The sequence below is a fragment of the Furipterus horrens genome, unplaced genomic scaffold (assembly GCF_987537825.1).
Source record: "Furipterus horrens unplaced genomic scaffold, mFurHor1.1.pri manual_scaffold_6, whole genome shotgun sequence".
NCBI lineage: Eukaryota > Metazoa > Chordata > Mammalia > Chiroptera > Furipteridae > Furipterus > Furipterus horrens.
Window position 1 is genome coordinate 17,659,301 of NW_028327176.1, and position 20,199 is coordinate 17,679,499.

Genomic DNA, 20,199 nt, shown 5'->3' on the forward strand with positions numbered 1-20,199 from the left:
AAATTGAAGCTCTCAATCAAGGTCAGGTGGCTAGGAAGTAGCCGTGCTGGAATTTGACCTCAGACTGAACAACTCTAAAGCCCGTTTTCCTTACCACCATTTATTCTGCTCTCCAATTTGTCCCACCCAACGTGAGACATTTATCTATCTGCAGCTCAGGACTCAGATTTTGAGATGCAAAAGTTTTTATTTGTGCGAAAGTTTGTGGAGATTTTACTAAAGCTTTTGTTGTTGGTTTAAAAATAAATTTAGGGGAGGATATTACAAGATCCTCTTGGTTGGTGCCCTTGATGCAAGTAAGGGTCAAAGGTTTGAGGGCTGAGGTTCTCTTCCCTGACCACTTACACACTTTCTGAGTCAGACTTGTAGAAATAATATACATTAGAAAGAATATAGTTATGTGCAGTAACAAAATTAAAACTAATTGTGAACAGCACCAAGTAATCACTAAGAAAATCCAATATAAAATATGACTTTACGAAAAGCAGGTAATGTATAATTTTCTGTTGCTACGGTAACTGTAAATTACCATAAACCTGGCAGCTTAAAACAATACAAATTTGTCATCTTGAAGTTCTGGAGGTCACAAGTCCAAAATGGGTGTATGAGGCTAACATCAAGGTGTTCGCAGGGTTGCATTCTTTTTGCAGGCTCTGGGGAGGTTCTGTTTCTTTGTCTTTCCTACCTTCCAGAGGCTGACTGCAGTCCTGGCTCATGGCCCCGTATCACTCTAGTCTCTGCTCCCATCATCACATCTTCTCTCTGACTTTGACTCTTCTACCTTTTTTTTTTTTTTTTAACCTTTTTTTTTTGTAGTAAAAAAAACCTTAGTTTATTTTTAACTGTGGTAAAATATACAAAACAAAACATTTACCATCTTAATCATTTTTAAAGGTAAATATATGTATGATTGTGCAAGCCAATTTCCAGAACTTTTTCATCTTGCAGAACAGTGTTCTGGTTTACTATGTTTCTGATTTTACGCACTCGAAGAATGTCAGAGTTAGTATATGTCAAGTGATGAAGGAGCTTTTATCCCCAAGATGCAAAGTAGGTTTAATGTTGGAGGTGGGTTACCACATACATCATATAAAGAAATAGAATAAAGGCAAAAACATTATTATTTCAATGGACACAAGATAGTTGATAAAATAGAATACCCATTCTTTATAAAGGGAAAAAAAAAACCTTACTAACTAACAGTAAAGTCTGAGAATTTTTTGACAGAAATAGTCGCACATGTACAGAAATAAAAGGCAAATGACTGGAAAGAAGTTAGCAAACTTATGATCATTTTCAAACAGAATAATTTTATATATCCAGTAAATAAGTTACAAAATTATCTTTCCTACAAAATAACAAATAACTGGGGGGTGGGGGGAGGTATGAGGGGACTAAATGGCAATGGAAAAAAGACAATAAAAAATAAAATAAAGTAAATTTAGAAAGTAAAAAAATAACCAACTAGCATTATGGTATATAACACCGGGGAACAGTTTTTGTTGAATTAGATCTGTCACTTGTTTTTGACTAACTTTTGGCATCTAATCTCTATCACGTCAGTTTTTCTCTATCACGTCAACTTTTTAAGGTACAGGATACCCTCCCTTTGTCCCAAAAATCATACAAAATGTACATACAAAGGAAAATAAAGAAAAAATTACCTGAATATACTGTTTATTTAGAGTTATTTTATTCATATAAAGGCTATATATTGTTACTGTAAGTCAAATTGTGTACAAGTAGTAAAGTTCTGCTACCAAACATACTAAGGTATTTTATTTTTTAAAATGACAGGCTAGGAAATGCCAAAATGAGATTCTTGAAACTGTCTCCTTCAGTTGGCAAGGCTTTAACAAATTGCTTCATGAGACCCAGTTTTATGTACAGAGGTGTGAATATAATGTTCTTTCTGTCAATAAGTGGCTCATGTAGCATGTTTGGATCACCAGGTTTGAGGTCAGATTTTGGAGGCCAAGTCGACTCCACCCAAAGCTTCTCATGAGCTCTGCTGTCCCACATACACAGAAAACAGGGCTACTTGGTGTATCTGCGTTGGTGACCAAGAAGGAAGCAGACCATTTGAAGGTCAACACAGATGATCCAATGGTGCTTGTGATATTGCAACAGATCAATGACTCTCTTTATGTCTTCATATTCTTCACGAAAACAAACTGAATGGCCAACTGGGACTGCACCAAATAAGTTGCCATTGTGGAGGAGGACACACTTCAAGCTCCACTTAGAGCTATTGATGAACAGTCACCATACAATTGTGTTATAGATTGGAATTCCCAGTTCCTCCATTAAACCATGTATGTTACGGCAATATACAAAGTCACCATCACCTCAAAAGTACTGCAGAAATGCACTTTCTCTTGATTGGAAAATAGGATGCCTTTGCTCCTTTTTCAAGCAAGTTTTTCTTGTGCAGTTTGATGCTAGGAGTTCTGAAGCCTCTTTGGTTAGTCCCAAATCTCGTGCCAAATCATTCAACTCATGCTGCTCAAATCCCTTACAAACTGAGTCATCTTCAATTTCAAAATCTTCATCATGCTGTCACTTAGTTCTTCACCATACTCCTGTTTTTCAAAAGAGGGTAGTTCAATGAAAACTGGCACTGGGATTTCAGCTGAATGAGGCACTGGGCACACAGCTGATGGTAGACTAGGATACTCTATTTTACATTTATTTTTCTTGTTATATCCTGACATTTTTACTATACAAAAGTAACAGTCACTTGAATGATCTCTGGGCTCTTGCCAAACCATAGGTATACCAAATGGCAATTTATCACGTGTTCTCTTCATCCACATCCGTAAACTCTTGACACACTGCTTGCACACCTTGTGAGGGACCCAAGACTTATCTTGATCACCAAGTTTTACTTCAAAATATGCAAAATAGGCTTGCCTGACAAATGCACTGATGTTTGTCCTTTGACTGGGAATGGTGAAACTGTCACAGATATAACAAACCGAATCAGGGTTGTTTAGGCACTTATGACGAGAAATAGCAGAGGCAGACATGATCTGAAGAAACAGAAATAAGTACGTATGTAAATAAAAATATAAATTCTGCTAACTCCTTGTATACAGACAAGAACTCGAACTACACTTAGGAATACGATTCACACAACCTCTCACCACACTGTCTCATGTGTAATTGAATAGCCTAGACAAGTATGAACCTATCACTGGTCTCCAAAGTCATCCCCCACCACCCTCCCCATGTGAGGGAGGTTTGCTCTCAGCCAATAGGAGAGCACTAGTGCTCCCCTTGATCCAGTCTCAATCCAGCCTAGAGTGGTCGCATTAAGATAAGCTGTACAGAAAAAACTTGACATGATAGAAGAAAACTAACTGCAGTTTTGAAATCAGTGTGCCTATTTAAGTCTAAAACAGCCGAAAAATTGAACTCAACAGAAATTATGTTAAAAATTATTCCCCTGTGTAATAGAAGTTCTCATTAACAGCAATCCCTTGAATTAGTTTGCTGGAGCTGACACAACAAATCAACACCACAGATTGGGTGGCTTAAACAACACATTTATTTTCACAGTTCTAGGAGATGGAATTCCAAGATCAAGATGTCAGCAGGTTCAGATTCTACTGCAGCCTCACTCCTTGGCTTGCAGGTATCTCATCTCTAGTGTCCTCACATGGTCTTTTCTAAGTGCACACACATTCCTGGTGTCCCTTTGTGTGTCCTAATCTCTTCTTTTTGAACAACACCAGGTTGTTTTGGGGACTGCTCCAATGACTTCAATGGGAAATCATAACTCTACCAGTCATTCAGGATAATCTCTGGTTTATCTTTGAAAATTCACGCTTCTTTGTTTACCTATAAACAGTCAGTCCTGTGCAGCCATTCTTGGCAAAGTTAAACCTGCCTCTTCAGTTCCATTCATATGTACCCTTTATACCTCCTATTTGGATTCTAACTCTGCACATCAGCAACAGCTAGATTAATTTTTCTAAAATATGATTGTCATCATTCTCTTCCAAGTTAATAAATATTGTGTTTAATAACTCTACTTTGTGACATTGGACAAGTAATCACTGTGCCTCAGTTTACTCACCTGTAAAATGGGATAACAGTACCTACAATACAGATTTGTTATACAATCAAATGAGGTAAAAACTTTAAAGCACTTAAAACATTACGCACTTTATGTGCATTTGTTAAATATTTCCCCATTGCTTTACTTGGTACTTAAAGTGCTCACTTTGAGAAAAACTAATTTCTGTGGGTTTAGGCATTGTATGTCCTTTTCAAAAAATTACATACAGAAATATTGGAAAAATATTTTCTTAATATACATGGGTATCTGTTACAGCAGTGTTGTTTTTTTAAAAACAAAGGTTGGAGCATCTGCATGTCCGTCAATAGAAAAAATATTTAATAAAAGATGGTGAACTCATACAATGAAAAACTACAGAGAAAAAGGTAAATTTGTAGATAAAATATAAATTTGATGCGGAAGGATGGACATAACATATTGGGTGAAAAAGCAAGTTGAAGAATAAGAGGTACAATATGCTTTCACACACATTTTGTTTGGGACGAACAGAAGGATAAATGTGAAGCTGTAAGCAAAGAACAGAGGTCTCTGTTCAGAATGAAGCTGAATGACCTTCCTACAATGAACATGTGTTACTTTTGTAATTAAAACTACACTTAAAAAGGATAGGAGAAAAAAAGTTTTAAAAGTTTTAAACTTCCTTATCTCTTGGAAAACTCACTTGTCAAAAGATAATTAGTCCTTTTGCTTTTGATGTTCAGGTGAAAATACTGGTGAATTTGGTGTTGATGAGTCAAATGCAAGGAGTTGCTTCAAAACCTCTATCCCACTACTGAGTCTTTAAACACGTTGCAGATTAATCTCAAATGTTAAGTCTTTTTAACTTGAGAAATACACATTATCAAATATTTATGCTTTATCCTGAAAGTCAGCTAAAGATCATCAATGTAACTACCTGGGTAATTCTAATGAAATGAAGACGGAAAACCTTCCACCTTAAGCATTGATTAGGGTTATGGGAACAGCTAACCTTTTCAATAAACAAATTTCATACTCTAAAGAAGAAAATCTCCATGTAGAAAACTGAATTTTCTCATCTTTTTGATAATCACTTCCACTACCAAAAGAAAACTCAGGGAGCTGTAAATAAAGCTGAACACGCTTGAAAAATCATTTTTCCCCAGATATTCTTCAGGGTTTGGGGTTTGTAAACAATCACAAAGAAATTACACGGTGTGTGTTAACTACCTAGGTATCTACTTTGCCTGGAAAACAGCCTGTTGTTTTCATTCGTTATCACTGGGATCAGAAAGCTAGGACTTCAGGAAGCGAGGCCTTGGCCACCACCTGGTGACGATGATGACGAGTGAGGTCTCACAGCCGCGGCAATTAGGCTGAGCTGTCCCCTTTAAGAAGCTGACTCACGTGGACGCTGTGTTGTTTGCTCTCAGCTGGGAAGGGGGTGGACCCGAAGCCTCTTCACATTGGACACCTCTGGAGAGGGGGCAGAGTTGTCCTCTTTGATTGGCTGTACGAGGTGTTGGGTCAGGGGCGGGGCGGACTGCTTGGAGCTTGCCCTGGGTCTGGAGCTTCAGGAGGGGTGGACCAGTGTGCGAAGTGGAGCTGGAGCCTTGGGGGAGGAGGGTGAACCAGAAAAGGGGCGGGGCCCAGCGGAAGGGGCAGGGTGCTAGGGTAGGGGCGGAGCCTAGAAATGAAGGACGTTCTGAGCCAACTGAAAAAACTGACTGCTCGAGGGGCGGAGCCACGCTGGGTGATTGACGCTGAGGCCCAACCAGGGAGAGGCGGGGCCAAGGCCGGGGCCTGATTAAACCTAGAGACTAGGGTGGCCGAGGGGCTTCATCCAGTTGAGAAGAGGAAGAGCCGCAGGCAGCCGCGAATCTCACAGCCACTTGCGGTAAGACAGGCGGGGGCTGGGCTCGGAGCCCACTAGGAAGCCCCCTAGGTCGGCGGCTTCGAAGCACTCGGGAATCAGTCCGAAGCGGGGGCCCAGGCAGGAAGTGCTTCTTCCTCGCCGCGGTATCTCCGGGGTCCCAAAGTAGCTGCCCTCGACCCATTTGGGCGGCCGTGGCGACGGGGGCTGCGAACAGGAAAGCTGGACTGTTTCCTCTTTGTAAGGCCCAGGCACGGCGGCTGCGTCGGCCCGCCCCCGCCGCGCAGCCCGGACGACCGGCGCGACCCGCCACAGCCGCGACCCCTCAGCTCGGCGTCCGCCCCTCCCGCCGCTGTCTCAGGTTTTGGCCGGTCCCCGCTGCACCGCCTCGTAGAGTCCCTGCAGGTTTCCGCCGAGGCCTTCCGCGCCTCCACCGCTGGCAGTTTGGCTAGCGAGCCTCCCCTCCCCCTCGGCTGCCCCGCCCCCACGAGCCGCGTCCCCGCCGCAGTGTCGGGGGCGCGCCCCAGGCTCAGCGCCGCTGTGGTCCGCGGGAGGCCTGCCGCCTTGGCCGCCTCGCCGAGCCCCTGTCCGAACTTGACTCCGAGTGGTGGGGCCCTGATTTTGCCGTGACGTGGCCCGTCCTTAAAAAGGACTACATCCCCGGCCGACTGGCATTTGCCGCTGCGGAGGGTGGTGTTTGCTTTTGTTTTCTTCCCCGCCGGGTTCGCCACCCAGCTCTCCTCCCCAACTGAACGCTGAACCGGGGGTGGGAGCCCCCGTTGGCCTGGCGAGGGCGTGGTGCGACTGTTGGGTAGCTTGGGGGCATCCCGGGTCGCGGGAACGCGGCAGGCCGGCTAGGACCCGGTGCAGCCGCCCGCTCAGCTGTTTCGGCCGGTGTTTGTTGTTCCTCGGGAGGCCCCACCGCTCCGCGCCCCGGCCCCTCCCTATTGGCCTGCAGTGTCACGTGCCCGCAATCAGCTGGGGCCAGCTGGGGCTGCGTGCTGCGCGCCGGCCGGGCCTGCGGGGCTGCGGGCCGGATGCACACCGGGTCGGGATCAGGGTCGCGCGGCCGTCCCGCGTCCTGCCTCCTCGCTGGTGTGAGGGAAGGCGCGCTCTTGCAACCCCTTTATTCTGCAGTCCTCTAGGTAGGTAGGACAATGAGTACTATGAACAGCAGGGGTTGGAAAACTGAACTACTACAAAGATAGGTTTAATCCTGACACCATCTATTATTTCTTCCTCCAAGAGAGAGCCTGGAAAGCGTGCGGCTCATGTATTTTTAAACTTTTTCTGTTTACAGAGCCCTTTTGGTAATTTGAGGATTTTTATTCCATGTCTCCTTGACAGATGGAAAACGTGCGGTAACCTCAGGCTAACCTTGTGTTTTTGGAAAATTAGACTTGCTGGTGGAGTAACGGGGGGGGGGTAATAGGATGTTGGCTAATTCTGCACAGCCACATTTGCAGTGTTGCAGCTACTTTCCAACACAGAGGAACCAAGGTGATGAAGTGTTTCCAGGGCACATATTTGTGCCAGAGGTGAAGTGTCTTGGTGTATCTTTTCCTAAGTTTATTGCATACTTGTATTAGGTAAGAAGGAAACTGCAAAGAATTTAGAATCGTTTCTCTTAAAACTTACAGTTCAGTGAAAAGTCAGACAAATGAAACTGTGTAACAGTACAAACTTAAATATTTGTGAGTTATGTAATGAATGTTATAAGAGTTCTAAAGTGGGGAAGTGAGAGATAAAGGAAGGTGAAACTGGAAGCATTCTGAAGTGGATTGGTATTGATTAGACCTAGAAGATGAAGAAGCTTTGGGTTGCTATTAGGCAGTGACCTCTGAGCAGAAGACAGGCCTGGAGCATGTACAAATAGTAAGAAGGTGAAGCTTCTGCAATTTGGCACACGGGATATTTCCCACATATCCCATAATCTTTATGGGTATGTACTGGAGCACCAGGTAGAATGTAGCTCCTTGGAAGGGACTGATGTTTACCTTTTTAGAGGGTGTCATCACCCAGCTTAGTACCCAATACAGGCCAACTGGTGGGCTTTTTTATTTTTATTTTTTTATGATTAACTGTAGGAATGATCTTATCTGTAGGAGGAGATGATGAATTGTGCCGAAGTAAATAATTCAACTCTGTAACAGGGGAACTAAGTAAATTATATTTTTACCAACTTTTCTAAAAAGATTAATAAAATCCATGTGGATTTTTCTAAAATAATACCTGGTAGGATCATTGAGGACTTATCCCTAGACTTATTTGCCTTTTCTTTTGCTCTACTTAAGTGATAGAAAAGAGAAAAACGTTTAGAAACCAAAAGGGAAAGGAAATAAGGCCCAAATTAAGTCTAAAAGAAGAGCTTTAACTGGCTACCTGCCTCCAAAAAAGCCAGTCCATGAGATATGCCTTTATATAATCATGAGTTGTGAAGCTAATCCTAAGTATCTTTGTGTCCAGAATATCATTATAAGTTTTAAAGTACCTTAAGTGGCTGACTAAATTAATAGCAGTTTCTCTGGTAATCCTGTATAACAAAGTCTGGGTCGTGTAGGAACTGACTTTGGCTATGATATGAACTCGCTACCTGACACTTGAATCAGGAACCCAGATAGTTAAGATGTATTCAGTCTATTCAGTTTGAGGCTGTTTTGACTCATGGTACTGCATCTCAACAAAGGAGAGATCTGGAATTTGTCTTGCGAAAAAAACTGGGGAGATTACCAACTGGATTGTTTAGGTGACTCACCGAGTTCTACATGACTAGTCTTATTTCCTAGTGATGACTAAACAAAAAGTGTTATAAAAACACAGTAAACTTAAAAATATTTAACAACAACAAAGGCATTATTTTAGGGTCAAGAACAAAAATATAAAAGGTACTGTCAAATGAAAATCTGATTCATCATTTGACATAGCAAAGGAAACTGGTCAGGTATTGCAAAAGAAAAAGATAGCACAGCTTTCTTGTGTAACTGAAAACTTAGCTTGGTGAGTATTTTTACAAAAATTGGAAAATTGGTTTTATGGATAAACTCAAATGTATTTTCCTTTGTAAGTTTTCAATAGACTTTAGTCACAGATCAGTTTGAAAATAGTTAATGAGATTACAGTAACATTAAATGTCAATTATAGTAATCAACCCAACACTGTTAAAAGTTCTTTGAGTTTTGTTCATTTCTTTGTTTTGGAGGGAGGAGAAACTGAAAAACAAAAATACAAGCATGCGTCTTCATGTTTCCATTTTAGCAGAACCATTTACAAAAAGAAACCATTTACTAAACAACCTCTTCTGAATGGCAGTACTAGGCTCCTGCCCATTCAGTTCCCTACAGGAGAGACTTGTAACCTGAATTCGCCCACCACCACCTTCTGGTGCAGTGGAAGGGCCCCTCTCAGTTCTGGTGGTATGTGTTTTCTGTGGTTTTCTAAGGAAATAATTCTATTACAAAGGAAAAGTCTTATCTGTGAAGTAGGTATTTTCCCATAAGAGGGTCCTTAGAAATGTAAATCGATACCTATTGTTTTCCTTCCTGATATTTTTAGGGCTGGTAGAGGTGGTAGGATTGAATCTGAACTGGATTATTAATTACGGGGAAGACAAGTGCCTATTTTAAGACCTAGAACTGTGACACTTAGAATTTGAGATGCTTCAGAAGGTTTCTAACTTTCCTCCTGCTTGTAATTTCTGCACCTGGTCACTTAGCTTTGCAGTAATTAACAGAAGATGAAGCCAGTTAATTGTTACTTGTTTCATATCCTTTCTGAGCCTTCCTTTATCTGCAATAGGAGAGGGAAGTTTGTTGGGGTGGGGAATGTTGAAGAAGGTAATCCATTTTATTAGATTGACCTTTATTTAGTATTTACTGTGTGCCAGGCACTGTCCTAAGAATATATTATCTCCAATTCTTACAACTCAGGGATGAATACTGCTATTTCTGTTTTGCCGATGAGGAAGGGGACCTTCCAAACCTTACCAACCTTACCAAAGTTGACACAGCTTTTAAGGGACAGAGCTGAGATTTGAACTTGGGCAGTCTGACTCCAGAGTTCAAGTATTGGGTTGGTTAAAAAGTTTATTTACTTTTTTCCCATAGCATGGCTCTAGTAGTGCTTAGTTGTCTTTAACTTCATCAGAAACAATTTTGTTAGATTGTATTCTCACAGCTGTTGTATTAGCATGCACTTAAAAAAAGAAAACTTATCAAAATTGGTGAATTTTTGTATAGCCATTTTATTATTGAGATGGAAGAAAATACACAACATTTTTAAAGTGCAACTGAAATGCAAAATAAAATTTGTGCAGTGTAATGGAGAAGGTGCTGTGACTGATTGAATGTGTCAAGAGAGGTTTGTGAAGTTTCTTAGTACTATTGATGTTTTGGCCAAATAATTCTTTGCTGAGGGGCTGTCTTATGCATTGGAAGATGTTTAGTAGCACCCTGGCCTCTACCCGCTAGAAGCCAATAGGGGAGATAGCTGGCATACTCAGAATATACAAATCAATAATTATTGGTGAAAATGAAAAATGTGTCTTTTATTTTACAGAAAAAACCATGCAAACTTTTTGGCCAACCCAATATCTAAGCTATTGTTTAAATCCCGGAGGTAAGGTGAGAAGAGAAGGGAGAAGCTGGGTGTATAGTATCTACTTTTGTAATCTTTTTATAGTTGATCTTCAGCATGCTGAACTGATTACAGAAAGTTAAAGAATTTACCTAGGAAAAACCATAAAGAGGAGCAGGATTAAAGTGACTTCAAATACTTAAGTTATCCTTGAACCTGAATGCCAGCCAAGTGGTTTGTTCTTTTTTTCCCTGAGAAAGACTGTCTACTTTCTAAATGAAAGGCTCTTTCTCTTCCAGATTTTTAAGCAGGGGTTGGTATACTTTCTGTCAATGGCTAGATATTTAATATTGTAATCTTTCCAAGCCATAAGGTTTCAGTTGCAGCTACTCAAACTCTGCCATTGTAGTGAGAGAGCAACCAGTTATAAATAAATGCCTGTGGTTGTTTCCCAATAAAACTTTATTTAGAAAATGGAAATTGAATATCTTGTAATTTTCCTATGTCATAACATATTCTTTTGATTTTTTCCCCCCTACCATTTAAAATTATGAAATTCTTAGCTTGTGGGTAATACAAAAACAGGTGGTAAGCTGAATTTTGCCCATATGCCTTAGTTTGCTGGCCCCTGCTAAGGAAAATATTTAGCAGTTTGCCAGAACAAGATATCATAATATTTATTTGTGTGTATGTGTATTAATACCAGCACTGAATCAGTGGATTTACATTGAAAAATAATACTATCTATATTAGTGTCAAAAAAATGAAATACTTAGGTATAAATCTAACAAAATGTATATAGCATCTATATAAGGAAAAATATAAAACTAATTGGATAAAATCAATAAGGACTAAGTAAATGGAGAGAGATTTTATTTTCATGGATAGGAAGACTCAGTGTTTTCAAGATGTTAATTCTTCCCAACTTGATCTGTAGGTTCAGTGCAATCCCAATCAAAATTCTAACAAGTTTCCTTGTGAATATCAACAAACTGATTTTAAAGTTTCTGTAGAAAGCTAAAAGACCCAGAATAGGTAACAGTATTGAAGGAGAAGAATAAAGTCAAAGACTGACACTAACTGACTTCTAGGCTTGCTATAAAGTGACAGTGATCAAGATAGTATGGTATTGGCAAAAGAACAGATAAATAGATGAGTGGATCAGAATAGAGAGCCCTGAAATAGACCCACATAAATATAGTTAACTGATCTTTGACAGAGAAGGCAATACAGTGGAGCAAAGATAGTTTTTTTACTAAATGGTATGGAATAGCTGTATATCCACATGCAAAAAAATGGACTCTAGAAGCAGATCTTACACCCCATTTACAAAAATTAACTCAAAATGGATCACAGGACTCAATGTAAAATGCAAAACTATAGAACTCCTAGAAGATAAGAGAAAACCTATATGATTGTGGGTATGGCAGCGACTTTAAATGTAACACCAATGGCATGATCCAGAGAAGAAATAATTGATAAGCTGGACTTCATTAAACTTTAAAACTTCTGCTCTATGAAAGATAATGTCAAGAGAATGAGCCCTAGCTGGTGTGACTCAGTGGATTGAGCATCAGCCTGGGAACCGAAAGGTCACCAGTTCAGGGCACACGCCTGGGTTGCAAGCCAGGTCACCAGTTGGGGGCATGCAAAATGCAACCAATTGATGTTTCTCTCCCTCTCTCTCTCCCTTCCCCTCTCTAAAAATAAGTAAAATCTTAGAATGAGAAGATAAGCCACAGACTGAGAGAAAATATTTGCAAAAGACATATCTGATAAAGGACTATCATCCAAAATGTAAAATACTCCTAAAAGTCAGCAGTAAGAAATCAACCTGCTTTAAAAAAATGGGCCAAAGGCCTTAACAGACATCTCACCAAAGAAGATATACATGTGGGAAACAGCATGCGAAAAGCTGCTCTGCATCATATGTCATCATGGAAAGTGAATTAAAACGAGATACCACTACACACCTATTAGAATGATCAAAATCTAGAACGTCGACAATACCAAATGCTGCCGAGGATGTAGAGCAACAGGAATTCTCATTGATTACTAATAGGCAATATGGTGGTTTATGACAAAATGTATGGTTTCTAACTATATGATCCAGCAATTATACTCCTTGGTATTTACCCAAAAGAATTGAAAACATATGTCCACACAAAGACCTGCACATGATGTCTTATTCATAATTTAATCGTAATTTTAGTGTTATTTGTAATTGCCAAACTTTAAAGCAACCACAGTGTCCTCCAGTAGGTGAATGGATAAATAAACCGGCACATCAAAAAGCATGGAGGAACCTTAAACCATGTTACCAAGTGAAATAAGCCAGTCGTAAGCTACATACTGGATGCCTGTTAATTCCAATTAGGCAAAACTATGGGGACAGTAAAAAAATCAGGGATTGCCAGAGGGGAGGATGAATAGGCAGAGCACAAGGGATTTTTAAGCCACTGAAAATACTCTGTGATACCATAATGATGGCTATGTGTCATTATACATTTGTGCAAACCCATAGAATGAACACTGAGATTGAACCCTAATGTAAACTATGTACTTTGGGTGATGATGATGAGTCAATATAGGTTCATTAATTGTAACAGATGAACCGCTCTGGTGGGAGATGTTGATAGTGAGGGAGGCTATGCATGTGTGGGAGCAGGGGAAATACTGTGAATTTTTTAAAATTCTATAGAAAGGTAGAGATTCTGAAATGTGATTGCTTCACCAGAGTCCTATTAAAATAGAAATTGAAAATTCTGGGTTGCTGAATGTGTTATTTATTGAAGGTGGAGGAAATTGAAAACAATTACTGAAATATGATCTGCGTATCATGTATGAATTTCACTTATATTTTCAGCCTGGCCTCTCACTGTTTCCAGTAATTTCAGATAAACTGATAATAGGCTGCCAGCTTAAACAATCAAGTTTGATACTTCCCTCATTTCAGTCTTTTAAGGATTTTAATAACTCAGAACCAAGAAAAGCTATTACCAAAGAGGCCTTATTTATAAAATTATCTGGGAATAGTACTTATAAAAGTTCAGATTATTAAATTACTGTCTTTTGCTTGGAAGTCAAAAAGGAAAAAAAAATCTTAAAGCTTTAACTGATGGGTTTGACCTTAACTTTGATTATAAACTTACTCATGTTAGTGCCATCACTTCTGTATGGTTGTAGGTACACCTGATGACCAGAAACCCACTTGTTTTCTGATTGCCCCTTTTTCTACTCTTACCCATCTCATGTCCCACAAGTCTCTTCTCAAATTACACATACTCAGAATGTATACTTAACACTTACGCTAAATCATTTTCTCACCTCTCTACCTGTGCTTATCATTATTCAGTTTCTGATATTTCACATTCTTCCTATGTTTTCCATTCCAACCAAAAGAGAATTGATAACCATTCCTTTTCCTGCCTAAGCGTGTATACAGTATTCCCTCACTTATCATGGTATTACATTCTAGACGCCCCCCCACCCCCACCCCGTGATAGGTGAAAATCTGCAAAGTAGGAACCTTACATTTATTTTACTTTTTGGTTTTTCAATTATAGTTGTCCCCTTACACTTATTTTAGTATTTATGTATATTTTAAGGTTTTATAAACCCTTCCCACACACTTATAAACCGGTCCCACTCCCTTATTAATCTTTTCCACACTTTTATAAACACTACTTACATTCTTAAACATATTCTACACTCTTAAACCTACATAACTTTAACAACATATGTATACAGTACCGCAAGATCCTGCGATATAGCGAAAAATCCTCGATAAATAACATAATATTTAAAAAAATCCTGTGATACAGTTAGGCCGCGATAAGTGAACCACAATATAGAGACGGACTACTGTACTTCCTTGGATCACTGCTCTATAGTAGTCTTAGCTTGCCTATGCCTATTTATTTGTTCAGTGCATGAACTTTAGATCCTTTTGTTCAAAGTCAACTATTTTACAATTCAATACTTCAAAGCAGAGACCACATATATAAGTGGTTTTCAATGACCCACCCAGTAGAGACCAACAATTTTTTAATCAAAAAGCACTTATTGTTCTTTTCTGTTTGCTTCTAGGTTTTTAGAACTTCAACTATAAAAATGGGCAGAATTTTCCTTGATCACATCGGTGGTACTCGTCTGTTTTCTTGTGCAAACTGCGATACGATTCTGACCAACCGCTCAGAACTCATCTCCACTCGATTCACAGGCGCCACTGGCAGAGCATTTCTTTTTAACAAGGTTTGTGGGAAAATCAGTTTCATTTTCTAAGTGGGTTGAGTGGTGGATATATTTGACAATAGTACCACAATACTCAGGGCTTAGAGATTCCAGGAAGACTTGGAATGAGAGCTGCAACCTATAGAAATAATTGCCCACTAGCTTGTCTTTGAGTGGACCTCAGGAAGGTATTACTAGAATGTGATTTTTAATCTTGGAAGTTGAAGGACTTATAGTAAGAAGGGTGGTCTCCATTCAGAAAACATTCAGTGTAGGAATATAGTAGTGACTTCACAGACTCTGGAAGGAAGGGGCTGAGACATCCCCGTACCATATCACTGATTTATCTTTATAGGGAAATAGCTGCATTAGGCTCTCATAACTTACCGCAAGTGAATACTGATCATCTAACAACCTTCTCTTACTCTAATGTCTGCTCACCAGTCACCCCTGTGATTATGATTTAGGTTATTACATAGGTTTTCCAACTGGAAGAGTGTTTCCTGATTTACAAATAAATGTGTAGTTTATCTGAAGCTCTAATTTCTGGTTTGCTTTGAAATTGGTCGATGTGGTTTCTGATTCAGGAGTCTAATGTATACTAGCAAAGTTGAATTTATTGGGTTGGCCAAAAAGTCATGTAGTTTTTTCCGTCAAATACACGTTTTTTATTTTCACCAGTAACTTGATTTGGATATTTTCAGTATGTTGGCTGTCTCCCACGTGGTGTAATGTTGATCATTCTCAGTTAATGTCTTGATTAGATTGCTATCAACTTCAGCTGGTCTACCCAACCATGGAGCTTTGTCTAGCATGAAACTTTGCAAACCACTTTTGACACTATTGATCAGTCACAGCACCTTCTCCATGCACTGCACAAATCTTTTTTTTTGCATTTCAGTTGCATTTTTTATCTTTCTTGATAATAAACCATAATATGCTAAAAATGTTGTATATTTACTCCCATCTTCAGTATTAAAATGGCTACACAAAAATTCACCAATTTTGGTAAGTTTTTTTAATGGACGCTGATATGACAGCTGTCACTATACAGTCTAATGAAGTTTATTTGAATGATGTTAAAGAAAACCAAGCACTACTAGAACCATCTTATGAAAAAAAAAAAAAGAAGAACTTTTTGGCCAACCCAATAAGTGTTTTAGGCTAAGGAACAGAACTAGTGCAAGGGTATTGCTCTTAGAAGTTCAGCTAAACTTCCCCAGTGGACAGCCCTCTGTCAATTTAGAAACAAGTTTTTCTCTCACAGAATTGATAGTGTCTACCCCTTGATCTTTCTCTAGATATTGATCAGGAGTTGGCACACTATGGCAGGCCAGCTTCCTGCTTTATTTAAAATAAAGTTTAATGGAGCACAGCCATGCTCATTAATTTATATATTATCTATGGCTGCTTTTGTGCTACAAAAGCAGGCTTAATAGTCACAAGGAAGACCATATTGACTTCAAAGCCAAAAATATTTACTATCTGACCCTTTACAGAAAAGTAAAGTACAGAGGATTGTTGAGTATTCAGAACCATGGAAAATTCTTCACAGATTTTTTTGAACCTACTTATTGCAATGCCTAGTCTACAGTAGGCTTATCCCAGTCTGTTTATATATAAAATGTATTTTCAGAAACAAACTTGGCAAACTTTAATGAAATGCCTGTTGTATACTAGGTCTCTCACATTGGTAGCCTTGTTTGCACTCATCATTGAGTGGTGAATAATAATAGTTGGATCCAACCCTACATTTTATGTCTCCAAGTCAAGGATTCTTCACTACAACTTAGAACTGTAGATAGCATATATAGTGTGGCTTGGACCAACACACTAATGCATGATCACATTACATGTACAGTGCAGGGCAATTCCAGATGTTTATCTGTCCCAAAAGCTTCAAAAAATAGCTCTTGGAAAGGGTATTGTAGGTTGGGCTAAAGTAACTGCTGTTTGCTTTTCTGAATTTGCTGTTATTGCACCAAATATTGTGTACTTTCTGGCAAATAATTTATTCACCTTTGCAATCTTGTTTTCACATGTTTCCTAGGTAGTTAACCTGCAGTACAGTGAAGTTCAAGACCGGGTTATGCTCACTGGCCGCCACATGGTTCGAGATGTGAGCTGTAAGAACTGCAATAGCAAACTGGGATGGATCTATGAGTTTGCTACTGAAGACAGCCAGCGTTATAAGGAAGGCCGCGTGATCCTGGAACGTGCTCTAGTTCGAGAGAGTGAGGGTTTTGAGGAGCATGTACCATCTGATAACTCTTGAAGAAAGAGAGATAACTTCATCTTTTCCCAGGTCTCCTTCACTGAAAACAAAAATCTACTTACATACACTGTCACCTTAGCATCAGAGTCGGATTCATGAACTGCGGAACAAGAGGTTATGAGAATCTAAGATGGAACCTTTCTTTCTTTCTTTCCTTTTTTTTTTTCCCTCTTTTCCATCCAACAACAGTGTGTAGAGAAAATATGCAGATGCTGTTAAATTTCTTCCCCTACTTTTACATCTCGAAGCAGAATAGTCTTATCTGCAGCTACATGGTGGACTACATGAGGAAAAAAGTCTGGGCTATTAGAATGGAAAAGTGTGTTTTATGTAAATTTTGAAAGGAAAATGTGTCAAGAGCATGGTTTTTAAACTTATTTGGGCTTCATTTTAAAGAACACTTTTTTTAACCCAGTTATTTCACTTGATTTGCTAGCTTCCGAGAAGAGATCCGAATTTGTGACCAGTGCTAAAGGTTCAGTGTTAGTATGGCTTGTGCTGGCCATTGTGCCATATTCTTGTTGGAGATGAACCATAGCACCAGAGCCCATTCTTCCTTGTCAGTCTTGACCCAGAGATGCCACCATTCCTAGTTATTTGTCACCATGTAATTGGTGTTGATTGGAAACTTTTCCTAAAATGGGGCAGAACTGTTTGGTTGTCCTTTCCATGTAACTTAAGCATAGTAATATAAATAAAGTAATAGTTGAATGTTTTTGGTCCTGTGTTACTTAAAAAAAAAAGAAAAACATTTTAAAAGAGCAGAGTATTTGATAAGTATACTGTTTCTTTTCATCTCAAGCTGAACTGACTGTGTGTAAAATACCACTTTGTTTAAATTAAAACATACTGTTTAAATCCACAGTATTGTATTTAGAAAACAGTTGAACAGAATGTCAGTGTGCGTTCATGCAGAAAGCATTTCATCTGTATCTGTTCTAAAAGAAGGGGGGTGGTGGATGAAGCAGTCTGTCTAAAAATACTGCTTTGCAAAGCATTTCAGCCTATCCTCAGTTTTGCTTTGATTTTGACGAGTCGGTAAAGCCTAATAGTTTTATCAAAGCACTCGCTCTCATTAGCATTATTTTCTCAGCTTCCCTAAGAAATTCAGCTATTGAAATTGAAACTATACTTGGTCCCTTCAAGTGGAAAGGGATCAAATTTGACTCAGGGTGTTATTTTAGCCCAGAATTCACAACATTAAGAAGTATTAAAATGTAAATGCTTCTTTATCCAAACTATTTCTAGATAGTCTAGTATTTGTTTCTGGTGGAATAAATGAGATTAAAATTGGCTAATTTGGGTGGATGTTGGGTGCACCATTTCTAGGTCTTTGTCCAGAAAGGAAATTTGCCTCAATTAGTAAAATCTGTCATTGATACTAGAAGTAACTTCTTAGTACAATTAAGATTAAGTTTCTCTTATTCGTCTTTGGGCTCTTGGTTAGAGGCATAGGGATCTGAATAAGTAGGTGTATAATATTGCATTTGAAATAAGTGGACACAAATTTCTTTCCTTCACCATGGACTACATCTTCAAGCATTAAGAAACAACATCCATTCCCATTCATTTCCATACTGGCCTTTGATTACATTCAGATTCCTAATAGCATGCCTTACCTATAGCACTATGTGCATTTGCTGTCACAATAAAGTATATTTTGTCTTGCATTGCTGCAGTACTGCTTATTTTCCAGTGATCCTTATCTAGTAATTATCTTGTCTTAGTTTTATCTGTGAACACATATGTCATATCTGAGTGGCCGTAGCTTGCTTCAGTGACACCAGGTGACATTCTGGCTTAGTTAACTTAATCTAATTTACACCTGGAGATATTGAATTGACCAATTTTAACTTCTCTGAGATGATTTTGCTTCAGATGCTGACAACTACAAATAAAATGTCATATGACTAGGCAAACTTTTAGGTGACTGGGGCAGGCACCACAGCAAGTAATATGGAAGATCCAGTCAGACTGGAGTCTATGGAAAAGCAGACACATTCAGTTGGTAGGGGAAACCACTAATGACAATAATTTTGTTCTGGGAAGGGAAAATTAACCAAATACAGGTGAATATACTGTGTAATAAGTGAGTTACTGAAGGCTATACAGATTTAGCTTTTTCCTTTGACTGAAAAGTTTAGAATCCTTCCTCTTAGTTTTATGTGACAGTGACCCAGTTGTTTTGATCTTAACATAAATGCCTTTATTTAAAGGTACTCTGAAGTGAATATCTTGGGTTAAAAATTTGTTAGTAATTATGCAATGTTGTAAGTTACAATTGTGAGTTATTGAAATTGGAGGTGAAAAGTAGCAGTAACCATATCTGTTTTCTAAATTTATCTATTCATACAAGTTATATGGGATATTTAAATGCAGAGTCTGTGCCCCAGCTCAGGCCTAAATCAGTCCAAAGGTAATTTTTGATTGGGCAGGATTGGGAAACGACTTATAAAAATTATTCAGAGACATTTATGATGTTTCATTTCCACACCAATTATAAAAGTATCTCACAGTTCAAACATAACCACTAATTGCATGTCTGGCCAGCTTCCCCCCAGGAACCGTGTAAAACTGAAATTCCTAGGGAAGGTGTGAATTGGGACTGGAGCGCGACTAAACTGGAATAGCCCTGTTTGGCCAGCACTTCGCACTGATCTGAAAATATGTTACAGAAGTAAAGCAGGCTTGAGGAGAAATTAGGGTGCTACCCATGCTAAATGGGGTATAAAATACTGGGGTTTCCCAAAATGAAACTTGTGTATTTAGGTGTAAAATATATATTCCAAAAGTACATGAAGGGTTTTGTGAGCTTGGGCATCACTATGTATTTAGGTTTTTAAAATATCTGCAATTTGACCATTTGGAGGGGTTAAACAGTGAATTATGTCCCCATTCCTTTGCCCAATACTGAATTGGCCTCTGAGGTAGAGCCAAGAAATCCAAATTTATTTATTATGTATTTAACCAAACTACAAAGATAAACCTATCTGCTAATATATGAAAACCACTATTCATAGGGTTATTCAAATTCTGTGTATGGTTATGGTGTTACCACCTGGAAAAAGTAGGTACTAGTCCCTCTCTATTGTGGTTCACTTATCACGGCCTCACGGTATCGTGGGATTTTAAAATATATATTTAATTATTTATCACGGATTTTTTGTTGTATCGCAGGATTTTGTGGTACTGTATATGTATGTT

The 20,199-nt window shown here is 39.0% G+C and overlaps 1 protein-coding gene across 1 annotated transcript; it reads left to right on the plus strand.

Annotated features, from left to right (window-relative positions):
• Positions 1 to 5,760: 5,760 nt before the first annotated feature.
• Positions 5,761 to 17,710, plus strand: YPEL5 (yippee like 5). Its single transcript, XM_090281093.1, has 3 exons — positions 5,761 to 5,939; positions 14,577 to 14,741; positions 16,771 to 17,710. The coding sequence occupies exons 2-3, from the start codon at positions 14,601 to 14,603 to the stop codon at positions 16,993 to 16,995; spliced, it is 366 nt and encodes a 121-aa protein (XP_090137219.1). The 5' UTR covers positions 5,761 to 5,939; positions 14,577 to 14,600; the 3' UTR covers positions 16,996 to 17,710.
• The last annotated feature ends 2,489 nt before the right edge of the window (positions 17,711 to 20,199 follow it).